At 42.3% G+C, this 17917-nt stretch overlaps 1 protein-coding gene across 1 annotated transcript in view; it reads right to left on the bottom strand.

Moving 5' to 3' along the window:
• LOC131887113 (Krueppel-like factor luna) overlaps positions 1 to 9250 on the bottom strand; it is a 41864-nt gene extending 32614 nt beyond the window's left edge. Inside the window, exon 1 of the mRNA XM_059235638.1 lies at positions 8827 to 9250. Coding sequence (XP_059091621.1) covers positions 8827 to 8922 — 96 coding nt within the window. The 5' untranslated portion in view covers positions 8923 to 9250. The remainder of the gene's footprint in view (positions 1 to 8826) is intronic.
• Positions 9251 to 17917: the final 8667 nt, after the last annotated feature.

Here is a 17917-nt window from a genome sequence, read left to right as displayed (position 1 = left end):
TAGTGGTGGCGTTTTCGTACCGTGATTACGGATGGAATTGCAAAGAAGGGGTTTAGCTGGATGGGAGGATAGGGCTTGAGATTTCAATAGCAAACTACCAGGAACAATGCCAAGGAGTGTCTGACTATCATATTTTGATAGTAATCATTTATCATGTTTCTGGGATTGACACAGCAAACACCCCATAGCTGGATCATCAGACTGACTCCTGCACTGTGAGTGGATAAATGGATCGAGCTATCAAGATCTCGACTAAAACAATCTGTCTTCAATTTTGGTCCCCACTAAAAAAGAGTTCCAATGCTGAGGACTCAGAAGAAGGGAAGAAATAGGCAATAAATCCTTTGAACTGCATCTGAATGTTGAGCACATACACTGGGTACGCATATATTTCACATCATGATGACCAGGCCTTTCAGGGTTCAGAACAAACGACAAACATCGTACCGTGCCGTACATAAAGCGGCAGTTCCAGAAAGATCCGAAGATCCGCATGCGGGGAAACACACAGGGATTTCCAAGGCCCCCTCCAACCCTCCAATGCATATGGTGTTGAATTTAAACCAGCTAGGTGATGGGATAACAAGCCACTGTGATATTTAATAGAACGTAACAACCGATCATTTTTCAACTGTAAAGTCGAATTAGCTTCTAAATCTGAAAACTCCTTACTGGCTGTTCAGAAATGCTGTCACGATGACCTAACAATCCGCAATCGTGAGTCGCAGGACCATCCAGCAAAGGCACCAATGCTGGCAGGCAGACAGGCAGGCGCTTTGGCAATGTGCCTGCCAGTCTTTGTACTTTCAATCTGAGCTATCGAATCAATTAGACAGAGAAGCATGCTTCATTTCCCCGTGGGGAACGTTCTTCTAGATCTTTTCTTGAACCAACTACTCAACTGGATGATTATGACTCTCGAGGCGTGTTGCACATTTCCGATCGATGAAACCCGTTTAGGCCAAGCATAAATTAGAGTGACAAACCAAGCTCAAAGAGTTGACATAACTTACTTGCATGCACATATCGTATATGAACGGACATATTGTGATAGGCTGTCAGTTTTATGGCTTACTTGTTTTTTCCTCAGAGGGTTTTTTTTCCAAAACTTTGGCCACTAACTTTCGGCGATTGATAACAAACTTTTCACTTGGAAGTGAAGCTAGAGCTCGATTCGTGCATTTTCAAAAGTCAAGGAAGGAGCACGTGCAAAGCAAGATCTGCACACAATGCCGAAAGCAACAATAACCATTCAACATGGATGAATATATAGGTAGGTAGGTAGGTAGCTTTGAAGAAGGTGCACGTACCAGGTAAGCAGGGTAGGTAAAATTGTAGCGAGGTTGGTAGCCGCAAGAATTTGAAATTGCTATGATTGGAAAAACAAACAACCATAAGATCATCCGCCGACGGAAACGTGGAACGTGGAGTCGTCATAACAAATACCACAAAAAAGATCGTGAAGAGTCGATTTCCAAGTAAATCGATGTTCTTCCGTCCCAAAATAAAATTTCGTACTCCCAAAGCCGTGGTGGATTGATGTCGCGCCTGTGTGTGTGTGTGTTCATTCCCATGGACGTCATAATTCCCAGATAATTTTGAGGATTTTTTCCTCTGTTCCGATTTTGGAGTGAAACAATTACAACCTAAAGTATTTGTCCTTCAAAATGCCACTTTGTTTTTGCTGCCAGTCGCCAACGAACTCGAGCCTGAACCAAAGGATCGCTTTTGCCTTCATCTTCTTCTCCTCTAGGATCATAGTTCGTCGTTGTCGTCGTCGTCGTCGTCGTCGTTTTTTACTCCATCCTAATCCTTGCCGTCATCATCATCGCCACCGTCAGAAAGATCATGATTTTGTCATTGCCGTACGTAATGATGATCCTCCAAAAAATCGACAACTAGACGAACAGTCAAGTCCTCAAGCCATTCGTTCGTCCGTTCACTCACTCACTGGCTGGCTCATTCACTAAGAACCAGCGACTACTAAGCCGACCAAATGCGTGTTTTTCGGGTCTCTACGGTGTGTGCAAGAAACATCATCCAGAAAGATGGTCCCGTAAGTGTACTTGAAAATAAAGTGGCGAATCGACACCAAGGCAGCATAAAAGTCATCACCACATGTCGCGGTGCGTTCATCTTACCCATTCGCTCTCTTTCTCTCTCTCACACACACACATACGCTCATTCACTCACTCATTCACTCGCTCATTCACTCGCTCACTCCTGGGGTTCATGCGTACGTACATTCACAAGTGCAACTGTTACCCAACGTCCTGTATATTTCATATTCATATAAACTACATGCACGCATACAGGTACATACATCTATACATTTAGAAGACTAACAGACACAGCGGAGAAGGAGGCCCCATCGTACTTTGTCATGGCTGCGTTTTGGCCACAGAAACTGATGGATCATCCAGTTTCCTCGCAAAATCGAGAGGAAGAATAAGGGGTAATGGCGGTGGAAGTCCAAATGAGATTTAGAAATATCCCAGGGCCAAGAACACTTTTGGCGCAAAAAGTGAGTACATGGGAGAAATAAGACGAAAAGGAAAAGTACATCTCCGCACACACACACACACACACACACTTTTCGACTGTTGAAGGTTCAAAACGAGCAAATTCCAATGCTTCGGAAAAAGCACGTCCAAATTTGGACTTAAGCTCATAATTTAGGCACGGCGAATCTTCTGGATGCTGATGTCTGTCAGACAAGGGCTCTTATCTTTTTTTATGTTGAACGCCAAAGAAATAAATCTTTCAGACAAAAGTCGCCTTTAAGGCGTGTCCTAAGGGGGTCGAAGTTCGGCCAATTCGCGTCTGTTTCGCAATGAAGAAGCCAGCTATCTATCTTTGATTTGCATAGTTCACGTTGAAGCTAGCTTGAAATGGCATTGGTTCCCCAAATCCTATTAGAGGTCCCAAGTCTGAAATGACTGTTGCCAGGGGACGCAGAATGCCATGGAATCCGCCAAAAATGGCCATACAAGCAAGATGTGTAGATAATGTTACCTTTAACAGATCAGGTGGAAGGGTTTAGTTCCCGAGGCAAACGAGATTTTCTGTCCAAAACATCAAAGAGATGAATACTCAAGCGAGCCTCTAAATAGAGCAATAAACTTTGAGATTTACAATGTTGAACCAAACACATGCTCCCACTATAGTAGTGCAGCAGCATCAGCAGTAGCAGCAACAACAACAACAACAAGTTATTCTGCCTACTACTACTACTACTACTACTACTACTACTACTACTACTACTACTACTGCCTAACATAGAGGTCAGTCCAGTCAGGGCTTTTTACGGCACTTTTTTGACTTAGGTATCTCCGGGGGTTGGTGTAGTGGCCGTGGCAACGTGGCAGCACATAGATTCGGGCTCCTTGTGTCCCGAGGAACCGTACTTGAAATGAGCCATTCCCATTTTATGAGATGGTTATGGACTTCACTTTTTGCTTTAGGGTTACCGGACACAAACCAAACACTCTTGCCCAGAAAATCACTCTTTTGAGCGTCATATCTAGATTAGATTAGGTGATCGTGAGAATGATGCTCAGAATATGAAATAGTATCTCCTCCATTGGTGATATCACAAATAGGCTAATAGTTGTTCCATGCTATTGACTCAACCAGGGGTGGATTTTCTTGGGGCGAGTTTCAGATCATCAGATCATCCAGCTGGCTGGAGTCATCCTTGCCTTGCCTTTACATCCAAGATGTGAAGATTTGCAATTCCCTCGTGAGCTCACTTACGATACTTTTGCACGGCAACAGTGGCCGGTAGTAAAGTGATTGAGAGAGGGACGTGCAAAATCTGGAGCCAAAATGGCCAGTTCATGTTTGAAGTAATTTCGTCGAAAACGAGGGTTTTGGCTAGCAATGCCAAAGTGTTGCTTCACATGGTCCAAACGAAGACAGGAGGTACGCGTTTTACTGACATCGTGGGCTAAAGACGTCATAAATGCTGGCCATGCTGGTCATTTACTGTACGATTATTTCAGAAACCGATAGCATCACCGACCAAGAGTCGCATCGAGATGCAGAGATAACAACAACAATGATGAACATGCTTGAATTAGCCTGCATTAGGGTTCTTTATCCCCAGAAGAGCCATTTTTGCACACCCTGCCTCACCCTCGTATCTAGGGTAGGGCATCCTTTGACCTTCAATGTAATTCTTCGCGTTTTCATGCGGTAACAGTTTATATTTTTTCCTTACCGCGAATGAATTTTCAGGGGTAGTAGCATCCATTTTTCAACTGACTTGCGGATTCTCTCAACGTTTGTATATCAAATCTTAAATTTCAAAAAAGATGTTTAGGGTGCGAAACCGGTTCCTTCGCGGCACAAGTGGTCTTGCACTCGTTTCATAGGTTTTTTGCTTATTCTGATGACTACTTTCGTGTCACCTTTCACGTTGTCAGTCTGATTTATCCGCAACTCCTAAAGAATCAATGAATCGTTCGTTCGTTCCTTGCGTCAGGGTTTCTTTCGCGTGAAAGAGTGACTTTTGTGGTCAAAACAATGCAAATTCTATGGGAATCATTTAGCGACGAAAAGGGAACAAATTTCATGTGTTACACTACTACTTACATGAGCAGGGAAACTGCCACCAGGATGAAGCAAAAGTTGTTTTGTGTGAGGTGAGAATGCAAAACTAATTTGCATTCATCCTTCTCTTTGGGCATGTTCATGATGCCATCCATGCCTTTTAGTCGTCCTCTTAGTGTTACTAAAGGTGGTGGTCGAGGCGCCAAAGAGATCGAATGAGGTGCTTGAAAACAAACTTCTATGAGTAATGGAAGCAAAAAGTGCGGAGGAAATTACGAGCGGAATGAGCTTTGTCCACAACCAGCCCCTGAATTGACCCGCTACTTCATACCTGCATTTTAATTGGTTTTAAAGATGCCAATGGATGCAAGTGCATACGAATCTCAGTTGTCTTTTTGCATTCCTCAATCAAGGATATCTTGGTTTTCGACGTGGCATTCATTGCATTTGGTAAAGTTAGCCAGATCAACATCAGAAAATGATAATTACAAAAAATACCAACTTTTACAGCCCAGTAAATTATGTTTCCCATCAAAAAAAGTGGAGAAAAGTGGACTTCAATGACAACTGCAACAGCAACAAAAGCAACGACAACAGCAGCAACAACTTATACTGGTTCCACTGATTTATGCAGACCGTCCATGGCGATGTTTGTATTAGTATTATCCCGGAAATTTGTTGGCGCTTCAAAATTTTGCTGCATGTTAGTTACTCTATACTTAGTGACTTGATTCAATATCAAGACAGTCAATAGAGTTGGAACCGCCGAGTAAATGCATGGGTAGTTCACGTACACATTCCAACCTCCTTCTCGTGCTAGGGCGTCTTTCGAACGCAAAATGTACGCCCATCGATCTTTTGGTCAAGGTTCCGGCCATCAATAACCGGCAATAAGTTGCTCTGTTTCCCAGAATGTCAACAACACCACGGGTGGCCCACAGAAGAAAGGAACGAATAAACGAACGAACCGGAGGAAGAAAGAAAGACAGCACGGATATATGTATCGTAGGTAAGGCAAGCAGGCAAGTAGGCAGGCAGGAAGTTGCTCGCTTCGAAAGCGAGTCCTCCTCGAATGGGCTCCTTAAGGTCTAGGACGACCGACAGACGCGAGACGAGATTTGAGAGAAGAATGAACGATGCCTTCAATTGATGAGACCTCAGGGGCCTTCTCGGGCTTGTCATGCGGCCGAAAGGCTATATTCGCTTCTCCTTCAATCTAATCTGGCTCATGTCAAGACGCTTTGAAATCGAGAGATTCTGAAGAAATGGAGAAAGTGGTTGCCACTTGATCGATCATCCTTTTTCCACTCTCTACATACGCACAACATGGAGAGTGGTTTGTTTGCCTGAACACACAATCAGACTGATGATTGGCCATGCCCTTACTCATGGAAATCAAAGCCACCCAAAGTACTTTCATAGCTAGCATCCCCAAGGGTGAACGATAGGTGTTCTTGAAGGTTGAAATAGCTTCATTTCAGTTCGGCAAATCCACCAAATTCAAGGCAACTCATGGTGGCGAAAAACGGCAACACGCATTTTTGGCCTCTCGTTTTCAACTTCATAGAGTCACACTGTTGACAAACACTGATTGGATGTAACTGGTCTGAACTCATTGCTGTGGGTATTGGACGCCATGATTCCTGTCGCTCGCAATGATCCTCTTGGTTCAGCCCTCAACTTGGTCGCTCGGTAGCTCTCTCTGTCCACGCCAGACCAGTTTAACGCCCGATTCCGCCACCACAGTTGCGACAAGAATCCGAGAAAAAAAACAACCAACAGGACATGAACTAAAACTGTCTGAAATCCACCTCGAAAGAAGTGAATGCTTGAATAGAAGAAACGAGGCAACCTGTTATTTCTTATTAACATAGACTGGTTCCTTAGCAACAACCACCAATAGCATTGAGTATGCACTACAGCATAAACAATCAGGGGCTAGTTTCTAGAATGCCATGGATTTTTAAGCCAAACATGGGCTGCCCGCTCTTTAATAATAACAAGGCCTACTGTGCCAGAGGGTAGGCCACTTGTTCTGGCACCCACAAATCCACAGATTAGATGTTGGCCTCTTCATCTTTGTCACTTGGCATTTTACTACGTGACACGTGAACATCCGTGTAGTCGGTGCTAGTAACTACTAATTGCTGCTCGACTAGCGGGTTCGTTCCAAAGGGCGGTAAAGCCAAGAAGAACTGCTAAAACTGGAAGAAAAAGACAGAGAACAAAATGATAATGCTCCCCCCATAATGACTATAAATAGCTCTTTTTTTCTTGTCGCCCTGTTCACACCACAACCCAAGCTCCACTGTTGTTCGCGCTGGGTCGTCTGTCTGGCGAAGCCTGTGTTTCTAGGATTCCTCCATGAATGTGGGTACAATGAATTTAAGTATAATACGGCAATCCACGTCGTCATACTCCCTCCCCATCCATCCTATCGTCGTAGATAAGAAGACGAAGAATCGTGAGTCTAATGACAGCAAATGCCAAGATAATACTGCTTGCCAACTAACCAACCAACCAACTTTGGGGGCATTTGTGCCACACTACTCGACTACATCCATAGTCATTCTCTTCAAGCAGGGCAGGCTTCATCAACGAACGAGATGATGAAAATCGCCATCCCAAATTCGATTTGGCTCAAGGATTATCAATCTGATCTGAGGCGAGCTACTTTCTCCGCTTGTTGAATATATCTATATAGTTGCGAACTGATAGGTTGACGACATAGTCATTCAATTGTCAATGAATCGGGGTGGCCTCGAGGATGAAAAGAGGCAAGTGATATGTTTAATGGCTTCATAACGCCCCCATAGCTACCCTAGTTTACACTTTCTTTCGGTTCTACTGAGGAGTGGCCCATCCATGTTAGCGTCTTGAGGGGACCATCTCAAACAGTACTGCTTCTCTACGTTTGTAGTTGAATGGGCAAAGTAAGTTAGCCTTATTAGTTTAGCTTGAAACGAAGGCCTGGGGCAAGTCTCCTTCTGATATTACATTCTAAACCACTTACTGTGCATGTACCTTTATGATCCATGTTGTATCTGACATTTAAATTTGTAATAGTAGCACATGTGGAGTAGACCCTATTGAAACCATACAAAAATCGAACAATATCCCAAACATTTCAAGCCAATTTTCCTGACATCCTTCGAGACTTCAGTTTTCTGTCAAGAACTGTCTGACAAGTCTGAGATTAGATGGCCATTGGATGGGCCAGAGGTAGGGTTGCAAGGTCCTCTTTGCGTGCGTTTCTTCAGTTCTTATCATAAAAGACTTGAGAGACTGTCTGCCTGTGTGTCTGTCAGTCTGTCAATGTGTGTGTCTCAGTAAGTGAGTTGATGGCTTTGACCAGGCCACATTAATCCATTTCTGCTCCACTTGATGAACACTGTCAATCTCAATTGAGCTTTATTGACTAGATGGATGAATAGTGGATTGACAGGGCCAGAATGGATGTCGCTGAAGTTTGGTCGGAGGGTCACCCTCTGCGTACCTGAAGGTCCTCCAAGACTCTAGGCTGGATAATACTGTTGTGACCTCATCAGCTCAATAGCATTAATCAACAGACCACAATATTATGACTGTCAAAAAAGCTTGTCAAAAGATTGCCAACCTTTTCATTCTCCATACCATTTTTGGTCATGATCACTAGGTATGCTCATTACCAGTTGTCTGCATTGATGATTACAAAAAAAAATACTGATCCGTCACTTAGCCAGGCGATGTGTATGAGTTTACAACTGGGGAACTAACGAAATGAAAACAAACGATAAAAAAGATAACTTAGTCACCTAATGAGGTTTTCGTAGCTTTCCTTGATTAATGCCCAAGTCCAAAAAGATTGTTGGGATTCCTGATCATAAAAACCTTCCGTACTCGAGAACTTGTAAAAAACATTCGAGGAGTAAAATGTAGTTGTTGATAGCACAAATGTGATTTTGTACATAATGAATACAACTTTTTTGGGGGGTTGGGTTTTTCTTTTCGCCCAATAAAGCACAACAACGATACTCAATTGAATACTTTTGTTTAGTGCATGCATTCAACCTTAATTGCAAGCCTTAGCCTTTAGTGGAGAACACAAAATGAATAGCATACGTACCGCCCAAAGTCTTCGAGCGAATAGGAACCAAGGTGCAACACTTGCAACTCTTCGTGAATGCCACTTTTTATACTTTTTCTCTGAAAACCATTTTGCCTATTTGACCACTTCTAGCCTTGGATTCAAAATTTGGAAAAAGTGAGTACGATAATTCATCAGGGACTTACGTCGTTGAAGGCATAATTTTCGCTCCCACTTCCTTCTTGAGAGCTGGCAGGGGTGTTTTCAATTGCCGAGGGATTCATTCCACCTTGTTCATTCATAATTTTGGATCGTGTCTGAAGTTGACTGCTATTTCCACACAACTTTGAGACAATTCTAGTTTTGGAGAGACAATGACATTCTTCAAATCGCCTGGACAAAGAGGCATAGTTTGCCAAGCTTGGGTTTCACATCGAACTCTTTTTCACACAATAGTTAGCTCATTCCAAGCTTAATCTCTATGAAGAAGAGAAAACACTTGTCACTGTTCTCTTCTTCCAAAACAAACCGCACAAAGCGCAGGTCACAGCGGTAAAACTGAATGTATTATGACCTAAACTATACATGCATCACACGAGCCCAAACTTCACTGGGAGATCTCAACGGTGGGAACTCCTTGCGTCAACTGACGCGTCTACGCTTTTGCGAACCCTAACGGCAAACCGACTGACGACTACCACCACGCCAACCATTCTCATCCAACGGACTCACAAGCGAAAGGCGAACGGAGGAAACAACGGACGGCCGAACCAACGGACTCACTCACGGCCCCTGATGTTCGAGGAAAAGACCGTCTATGAAATCCTTACTAGCAATTCTTGCCTTACCTGCTCGGCTAGAATCTGAGAAACCGTGTTTTTCGCGGTGATTGCCCGATTATGTCAAAAGTGGATGGGCTAGTGGGCTGACCAACGCCTGGGCTAAGTGGTTGCTTGGCTGGCTGGCCGCCTAACAGTCGAGAAACAATGATGGAGAGCACTCCGGTTTTGAGGTGGCCTTGAAAAGAACCTCTAGAAAACTCATTAGTCAAGCTTGATGGGAGCATGGTTGTGGACTCAACGCATGTGTGTGGCTCTTTTGATTCCCTCTTTCCCTCCCTCCATCCATCTCAGTCGACCTCAAGTGGATGTTGCCTTTTGAAACGCAATCGCATCGGTTCTTAGTGTAAAGCCTTGAGTATTTGGTTTAAGTTAAAAATTCGTCAACATTTCATTCGAATACGTTGAATGGTTTCAATTCTTCAGTCTTTAAATAGCTTTAAGCAATAGGAGCCTACAATCATGCCTGTACTCGTACTTGTTTCATCATTCTCAACTGGAGACTAGAACCGAAGAAAACTTCTATATCATTTTATATATAGAAAGATTTACAGTAAACACATCGAAGGTCATAATGATTTTGATCTTTTCAGACGTGATCAAAGGGTTTCTATTCTTTTTTTTTCATAATTTGATTTGCGGTTTCATTTGGTCCATTGGCTCTTTACGAAAAAAGATGCTAAGCCGATGTTTCGGTTTGGCTTCGAAATTCAGATGTTTTTTGCGGTTTAATTGGCCACGTTTAAAGGGCACGTCACTTTATTCAAGAGTAGAGCAAGCTCTACAATGTACAGCACAACAAGTTGGTTATTATGTTATTCACTGAATAAAGAGCAATCTGCTACTGGTGATTCTGCAGTCCTTGGGTGGAAAACCTGTTTATGAAAGTTCTTCGTGAAGTTCAACTGACGGACTGTAAACTAAAAAAAACGAATTCTGTAGGCTGACTTTGTCTCGCCTTTTGATGATTGCTATCTGGTTCTTCAAAAAACATTCCCGCATATGTGGCTTTCAAAATTAAAAGATTTGGATCTCATTTGCAAAATGTAATGGTTCACACTTGTATTACAGTTTAGTCATAAGATGGACTACATACATGGGAGGTCAATGGTAGTTTAGCTGAATTAGCATGGACAGATGGTGTCGGATTGTGGGCTAATTCAACCGATAAATTCTTTATTTTGGTCTTGATACTGAACTGGCATTTCCAAACCGTTGGATTGAATAATAAGCCCATTCTTATAAATGCCACCGGACGGTTTCATTCGCAAATTATGAAGTAATTCTTAATTGCAACTGAAGCTACTATAATAAACTCATGAGTTGATACGACACACATCTTACTTATCCCGTTGAAGGGTAGATTGCCAGTACACAACGGTGGAATCTCATAAATTGGAAACCAATTGTAGTGTTTAGGTCATCGATCGACGTTCATCACTCTTTGAGTCGTCTGCATGTGCCTTTATCATAATTTCTGAATGCATGTGCAATAGACATGACAAAAACAAGATGTTTTACTTTGGTTTTCCTTGTTGTCTACCCTCAAACTCACCCTAACTTTGAAACTCGGAGAACTGGGAAATATTTCCCTTTTGAGAATTTCAAACCGCACACTTATCTTCGATCTTTTCAGATCCCGCCCTAGCTTCCAATTATTCTAAAGTATGGGCCGAACAGTCGTTTCCGTCATCTGCAAATTGTCAAGCTTCGCCGTGAATAATAGAAGTTTAAATTTGGTGTGGATTCGAGACTCGGCCGAGTCTTGATTCGACTCTTCGACTAACGAACTCCTATTTCATGCTCGCACATATGAAGGTCGAAAGCTTACGATGCATTATTCCATTAAGACCTGCCATGAATACTCACAGCTCACTTTCGGTCAGGGTGTCTTCAACCATGCTGGATCGAAGTCAGTGCTCGTCAAGACAAGTCAATCTGGGAGAGCCAAGCTCATGGAAGCTAAAAAATGGTTTGGCTCCTCAAAATGATAGGTTAATGAAAAACTTGGAAGCATTGAGCTCAACGAAACCCAACATTGATGATTCTGGGCAGCCAAAATGGATCCAGTTATCCTGTTTGAAAGAATTTGAACAAACGAGTGGAAATTAATCGGCGATTTCAGGTAAAATGTCTTGCTTGCTTGGGCTATCTCCGTATTAGTTTCTAAATTTTATGGTGTATCGCTTCACGCTCTATCTCAGAATGACAGGTTTGATAACTGGTATCCATCAGATTACAATCCAGATCTTCAAGGGCTCAGTGGCAATAATCTATGCCCCAGCCCAAGGAACTTGCTGAAGAGCAAATACCTTGGACAACGAGGATACAAATATCTATTTCGTCCAGCACTTCTTGAATCTAGGAGCAGTTTGATTCTTATCTTACCGATTGTTTTAAATTTCCCCATTTTCCTAAATTAGTGACGCATGAATTGATGAAATATACCCTTTCCTATAAATAGAGTTGTTTTGGGAATTTTGTCCTTTTTGTAAAAGTTCTTTGTCAACATAAAATGAGACTTGGAACAGTCATATTTAGTGTGTACTCGAGCCCTATCGAGCTTCAGGTTGCATCCAAAAGACTATTAACAAGGAACTATAAAGTGTGCCCAAATGGCTTTGTGAGCAAAACAATCATTTGGTACCAAGTAACATCGGACTCACTTTTCTCCTAATAAAGAAACAACCAATGTCGGAGAGGAAAAGAATGTTCAAAGTTAAGAAAGAATAGAATAATTGATGATTGCCTCACCGTACAGACTCAAAGCAAATTGAAAGAGCATCTGGAAATAAAACATGTCTTCGGCAAACCAATTTGAATCCAGCCCATACTTTTTACTGTGCGATCTTTTGTCAGAAAAGCTCTCCCGAGTTGGCCTCTCGTCATTTTGTTGCCTTGGTGCAATTGGGGACCTGGCAAGAGGATTGGGATTGTTCAAATCATTGTAGAGGAGTGAATCGGGTTTGGATTCAGGGAGATGAGACGGTCCTCCAGATCTTTCCAGGAACCATTTACTTAGGACAACAACTTGGCATCATGGCAAATGGCATCATTTCCATAGGGACCGATCACAAGCAGAAGCAGCTTGGTAGCTGACATATGTAGACTACTGTACATTGTACTACTACAATAAGAACAACAGCAACAACAACGACGATGATGATGATCATGCAAGGATTTGCAAATGCTGAAAGTTGCTTTGGGCAATCGAAATTGGTATTTGGTGGTGTCGCAACAAATATGTTTTGAAACGGATGCAACCGCGCTGGCTTCCTTTGCTTTGTAAAACATTTGCAGCGTCGAGATTTCGAAACCGATTGATATTTTTGGGAAATTCACCCATCTGTGTTTTTATCGCCTTGGCCCTACCCTCTCTATGTATGTGGTTAAGAGGGCTGTGCTATATACATTGTTCATGTGTGGTAGTACACCCATCCCTCCATCCGACCAAGCAATCCATCCATCTCTCCATCTACTCATGTGCGATGTACGTAAGTATGACTTGCAAAATGAACAAAGTGTTGTATGGAGCTTAACATTCCGTTGCCTTTTTTTTCTCTCCCCAGCAGCTCAATCAAAATCATCTTGGCTTGAATAGCCCGAGGCTGCTTCAAATCCAGAGCATTCTCCATCCATATTAATAATATAGATTATTATGATTGCGCCGCCTGGAGAATCCAACTAGGCGGAAAACGTCAAGAAAAGATTATCAAACCCATGCATCTTGGGGGCCTCGGCGAGATGTGTCCAGACCATTTTTTTGGGTCCGTCTCCGATGTTTTCCTTCAATTGGGATGAGACAGTCTTGAAGTACTTGCTACGGTTGCACAACTTGACATCCAAGCTTTGTGAGTCCATTTGATTAAGTTGGGGAATTCATGGATCTTTAATTCTTATCTCGGGGCCATCTCCGCTTATGTGCAGATTCGAGCACATGCATAAACGCACACACGCACACACGCACACAAACAGACTTCTTGCCCATTCCGACAGCTTTGACTGAACTCTCACACCCACAAATAGTAGATTGGAAGGGAGTCGTTTGCAGGAAACTATTGGCTCGTATCTGTGCAAAATCGGGCTTAGATCAGTCAACTTGCACTTGTCGTCGTTGGCAGAAACTCGGGGGTTAAACGGCACAAATGGAATATGCATTGCCCCCCGCTTGAAACGTTGGCCTGAATGGTTTGTCTAGATCCTTAAAGGAACTGCATTCCCCTGGAGGGCGTTTCATAAATCTGCATGCAATGCCTCGTACGAATTCAGTCGAGTCCCTGGAGGCGGCCTCTCTGCTCTCGGCCGGCGCTCCGCCTCCTAGATCCTCTAATGATGAGACTTTATTTACATAGATCCATTGTTCGGTTGACCATTAGAGTATCCTTTGATTATTTTCTGAAAGCTTGGAACGGTAATAGTACAAAGTCCGACCAGTCTTCATCGCATCTCTGAAATTTGTAACTTTGTTTTAAATTAGATCCACACCTTTCTATTGTACCTAGTAATAGTCCAGTATGTACCGAACCTAGCCTGGAATGACGTTATGCAAAGTGACTATAAATTCAGTGTATGATCACCAATATAGTAAGCCCATCGTTAAATTCTGAATACGGTTGCCAAACGTCCTCATTACAATCATTATGACTCCCGGGGCTAACGAATATAAGCAGGCGGTACTTTTACATTTCGAAGTAAAGATATTCAAATCAAGCCTTTGAGGGCAAGTTTTGCTAAAATTGCCCAGACATAGTTCGTGCATAATTTACCCCGAATACTTGCATTAATATGCCTCTCTCAATTACTCGAGGGTGTACACCTCTTTATTTTGAGCCTCCAACTTACGAGGGTAATACCAAAGCAGATGTGCTGGGAGGGTTTTGTCTGGCGATTACCAATACTCAAAAATCCCAATGAACCGACATCATTTATCCTAAATTGTTGCCCATTATTGAACCAATCTGGTCTGGCAGCCACTCCAATGAATGATATGGCGAGTCTGGGGAACTTTACTTTGGATTGAGCGTTGAATGCCTTTTGTTCAATAAATCTGTCACACATGCACATTATGGGTCTGCCTGGGACATTTTTCCTACTGTGTTATGAGGTTAATAATTGGGGTTTCTGGTCCATTGATGATTCTGGAAAAGAAGGAAGGTAAAAAGAGTGGCTGAAAGACAATACTTGTGGCATATGTTCGGGTCTAGCATGTTACATGCCTCAAATTGAAGTTGACAAGTGCTGGTAAAAAAAGGTAGGCTTTAAAATTGATATGAGAGGAGGCTTGACCCACTACCCCCCTCGTTTTCAAGAGCCCAAGATCAGACATCTTCTCACTTACCAACTTTTCACCGCTGACTCGTCTGGCGCATTTTCGACGGTTTGTTTGTTTTAGCCACCATTAGGGGGGTATTTTGGGGTTTATTAACCATAACCTGGGCCGTAACTTAATGTTAATATTTTTACTCGAGTGCATTTAGTGGGAGATTCAGCGTTTTGCAAGTGCTACATTTCATTTCAGCACTGCTTAAATATCTGCAAGAAGTAAGATTGATACATAAAATCAAAGTCTCGTTTGGCAAGATCTGTTGAGAATTAGCTTTTCTTAACTACGAGTCCACGCTGAACGTAAAAAAGAGCGACTGTCTCGGGTAATAAAATGAACGAGTCCCACCCGAATTTAGCTCAGTGAAGGAGGAAAACGCAACTCAATTGGGACTCAGACACCCTATGGCCCACACGAAGAGTTTGCTTGGTACCTTTCTTGGCAATCTTGACCAGCTTGCAAAGTTGAGACCATCTGAATCCCCCAACAAAGTCCTTAGGAACTTGAGCACGAAAGAACAAAAAAACATGATTCTCTCAGCTACACTTAACAGGGCAATGAGAATTGTTTCCAAGCGCCACCCATTGCCCCCATCCCCCCAAAAGTATAAAGATTCCAAAGCCCGAGGCGGCAAATAATAAATAATGCTCTGGCTAGACGGATTCCCTTTTCATTTTTCGTATGCTACAGCGTGTGTATTCAGTGAAGGCTCCGAAATGTGATTTTTTAGAGACTTCATGGAGAATGATCCGCAATGGTTGTTTAACAGATTTTTGACCACTATAGATTTGACAGATGAATGAATGCCCATTGAAGAGAAGTGGACTAAAATTCATTTTTGGTCAAGGATGTATGTAGCCCAAAAATATCCATACTCCCTTTGGCATCGAATGACGGGAACAATCTCACAGGTGGCCCAATTGATTCGAACATGGACTTAATTCAGTTATGTAACCTACTAATTGTTTGGACTTGCCCATTATAACGTACGCACGCACAAAAATTGAAGAAATGCCAGAGAAGACCGAGTAGAGAACTCCAGCTTGTTACCTAGATCAAAACTCCCACCAAAACTCACCTCAGATACCGTTCCTGAGAGCAAAGGTGTAGACAAAGTGGCCACCAACCTAAACCAAGATTGAAGAAATTTGGCATTATTCAATAGTTTGAAATTGCTGGCTTTTTTTTGCAACGGCAATTATGGCATTGGGCTAGGATATGATACAATATTGAACCCCCTCTCGCATAGCATTAGGGTCTAGTTTTATAACCCAACTCCCTCGTTTTTTGAAACTTTGCCTCAGGTCGATCCAACAACATCAAGATCAGGGAGGTAAACTTGTGTTCTCCATTTGTTTTTAAAGCCAATAGAACCCTTTGTTACATATCGTTTTGGTGTTCATGTTAATCAACATGAATATCCTATCTTAAATTCAGGCCTCTAATCATTCTTCAATAAAAAGGAACTGATCACTATTTCCGTTTGTTTTAACTAGCCTGGATTCTCGGGAGCTTGAACGTGCTTGCAAAACGCACATCAAGCTTCTATGGTCACTAGAATTGACCCCAAAATCTGGTTAGCTGTAAAGCTCATGAAAGCTTTTGAAAACGCATAGAAACAGATACCTTTGGTATCTTCTTTGAATGCTGCAGAGTTCCAACTTCATTAATCGTCCAATACGATAGCTCTCTTTGCCAAAGAAAGATTTCCTGCCAACCCAATGTTTGACAACACGTCTCTGGATGAGGCCTTTTCATAAATGGACCATAACTTTCACCTATCTAGTCAGAGATGATCTGTGCAATGATATAAGATTAACGAGGGATTCCTGACCTAGTCTACGTAACGGGAAGTAGCACGAGTGTAAAAATTGTTTCCACTCCTTGGACTATTAGGAAGGCGTTCCCGGTGTTCACTGTCGCTGAAAAAGGGAGAGACCTAGCTAGTGGACGAATTTGTTGCAGGCGGCGCCAGGGTGATGGGCCCGATGTAACGGCGAAAAATGAACGTATGATGGAAGTTGTTAGATCTTTATTTACTTAATTGAGAAATTACAAACTTTGAAGCATTGAAGTTGTTGGTTGCTTTGTATCTTGTTATTACATTTGCAATGTCGAGAAATGAAAGCACTATTTTTTGAGCTCATCTTCCTTATTCAGAATAAATTTGACACAAAATACTTATTCTTAATGTTAGTTCTAATGCTTTTACATTCGCAAAATCTGTAAATATTTCCACAATGGTTTGAAGTCGTATTCAGTTGCTAAAAAAGGCCGAATAACATCATTGAGACATGTTATGGGAAAATCATTCCCGGGGGGAAAATATCTACTCTTCGTTACCTATTAAACAATAAACCTTTGAATCAAAGTAGTAGTTTTGTATACTCTGTATACTCTCTCGAGCCAGAGATTAGTTTGGATTATTCGGAAACTCCATTCGACCTCAGGGGATGACATACCATAATCTAAGAGCTATTACAACGTGCTACTTAGGTGTGAAAAATAAGTCATTTGTTGGTTTCATGGCGGACAGGTTGTCAATGGTCTGCTAATAGGTGTCAAAACATCAAGGGAAATGGTGACACGGAAACATGACAATACATGCTCACATGCAACTCAGCTAAAGATAACCTCAATTGAGTAATATGAGCATTATTTTACGTGCTGCCAAAAGACTACATACGCTTTCAAACTTACGTACAAGGTGATTCATAATTAAAATGCAATAGCTTTACATTTTGGTAATTATTGGTTTAATCGCTTGGAAGAAAAATGGTAGAATAATGCCCCGGCTTATTCTAAGTAACTTTTGCTAATTTCTATTTGTCCTTTGGCAGACCATGATTAAGCTATTTCCAGTTTGCCCAAGCATCTTAACATCATCTGAGCCTACTGAAGGCTTGCTCTGCATTCACAGAGATTTGGGCCAAAAAGCTTCAGGCTGCCGCCCATGTTGAAAAAGGCATGAATCTAGAGAGACTAGGTTGACGGATTGGACGGAAAGGCGATGTCTGGAAGCTTTTTTACCTACCTTCTTGGCGTTTTTACCCGCCTTTGCAAGATCGAAAACAAAGCAACATCACTCCCAACTTGGCACGGGTGGCATCAACTTCTTAGGTGAAATTGAAATAG

This window comes from Tigriopus californicus, chromosome 9 (assembly GCF_007210705.1).
Source record: "Tigriopus californicus strain San Diego chromosome 9, Tcal_SD_v2.1, whole genome shotgun sequence".
Lineage (NCBI taxonomy): Eukaryota > Metazoa > Arthropoda > Copepoda > Harpacticoida > Harpacticidae > Tigriopus > Tigriopus californicus.
Note: the sequence above shows the minus strand (reverse complement) of the source record. Positions and strands in the feature narration are given on the sequence as shown.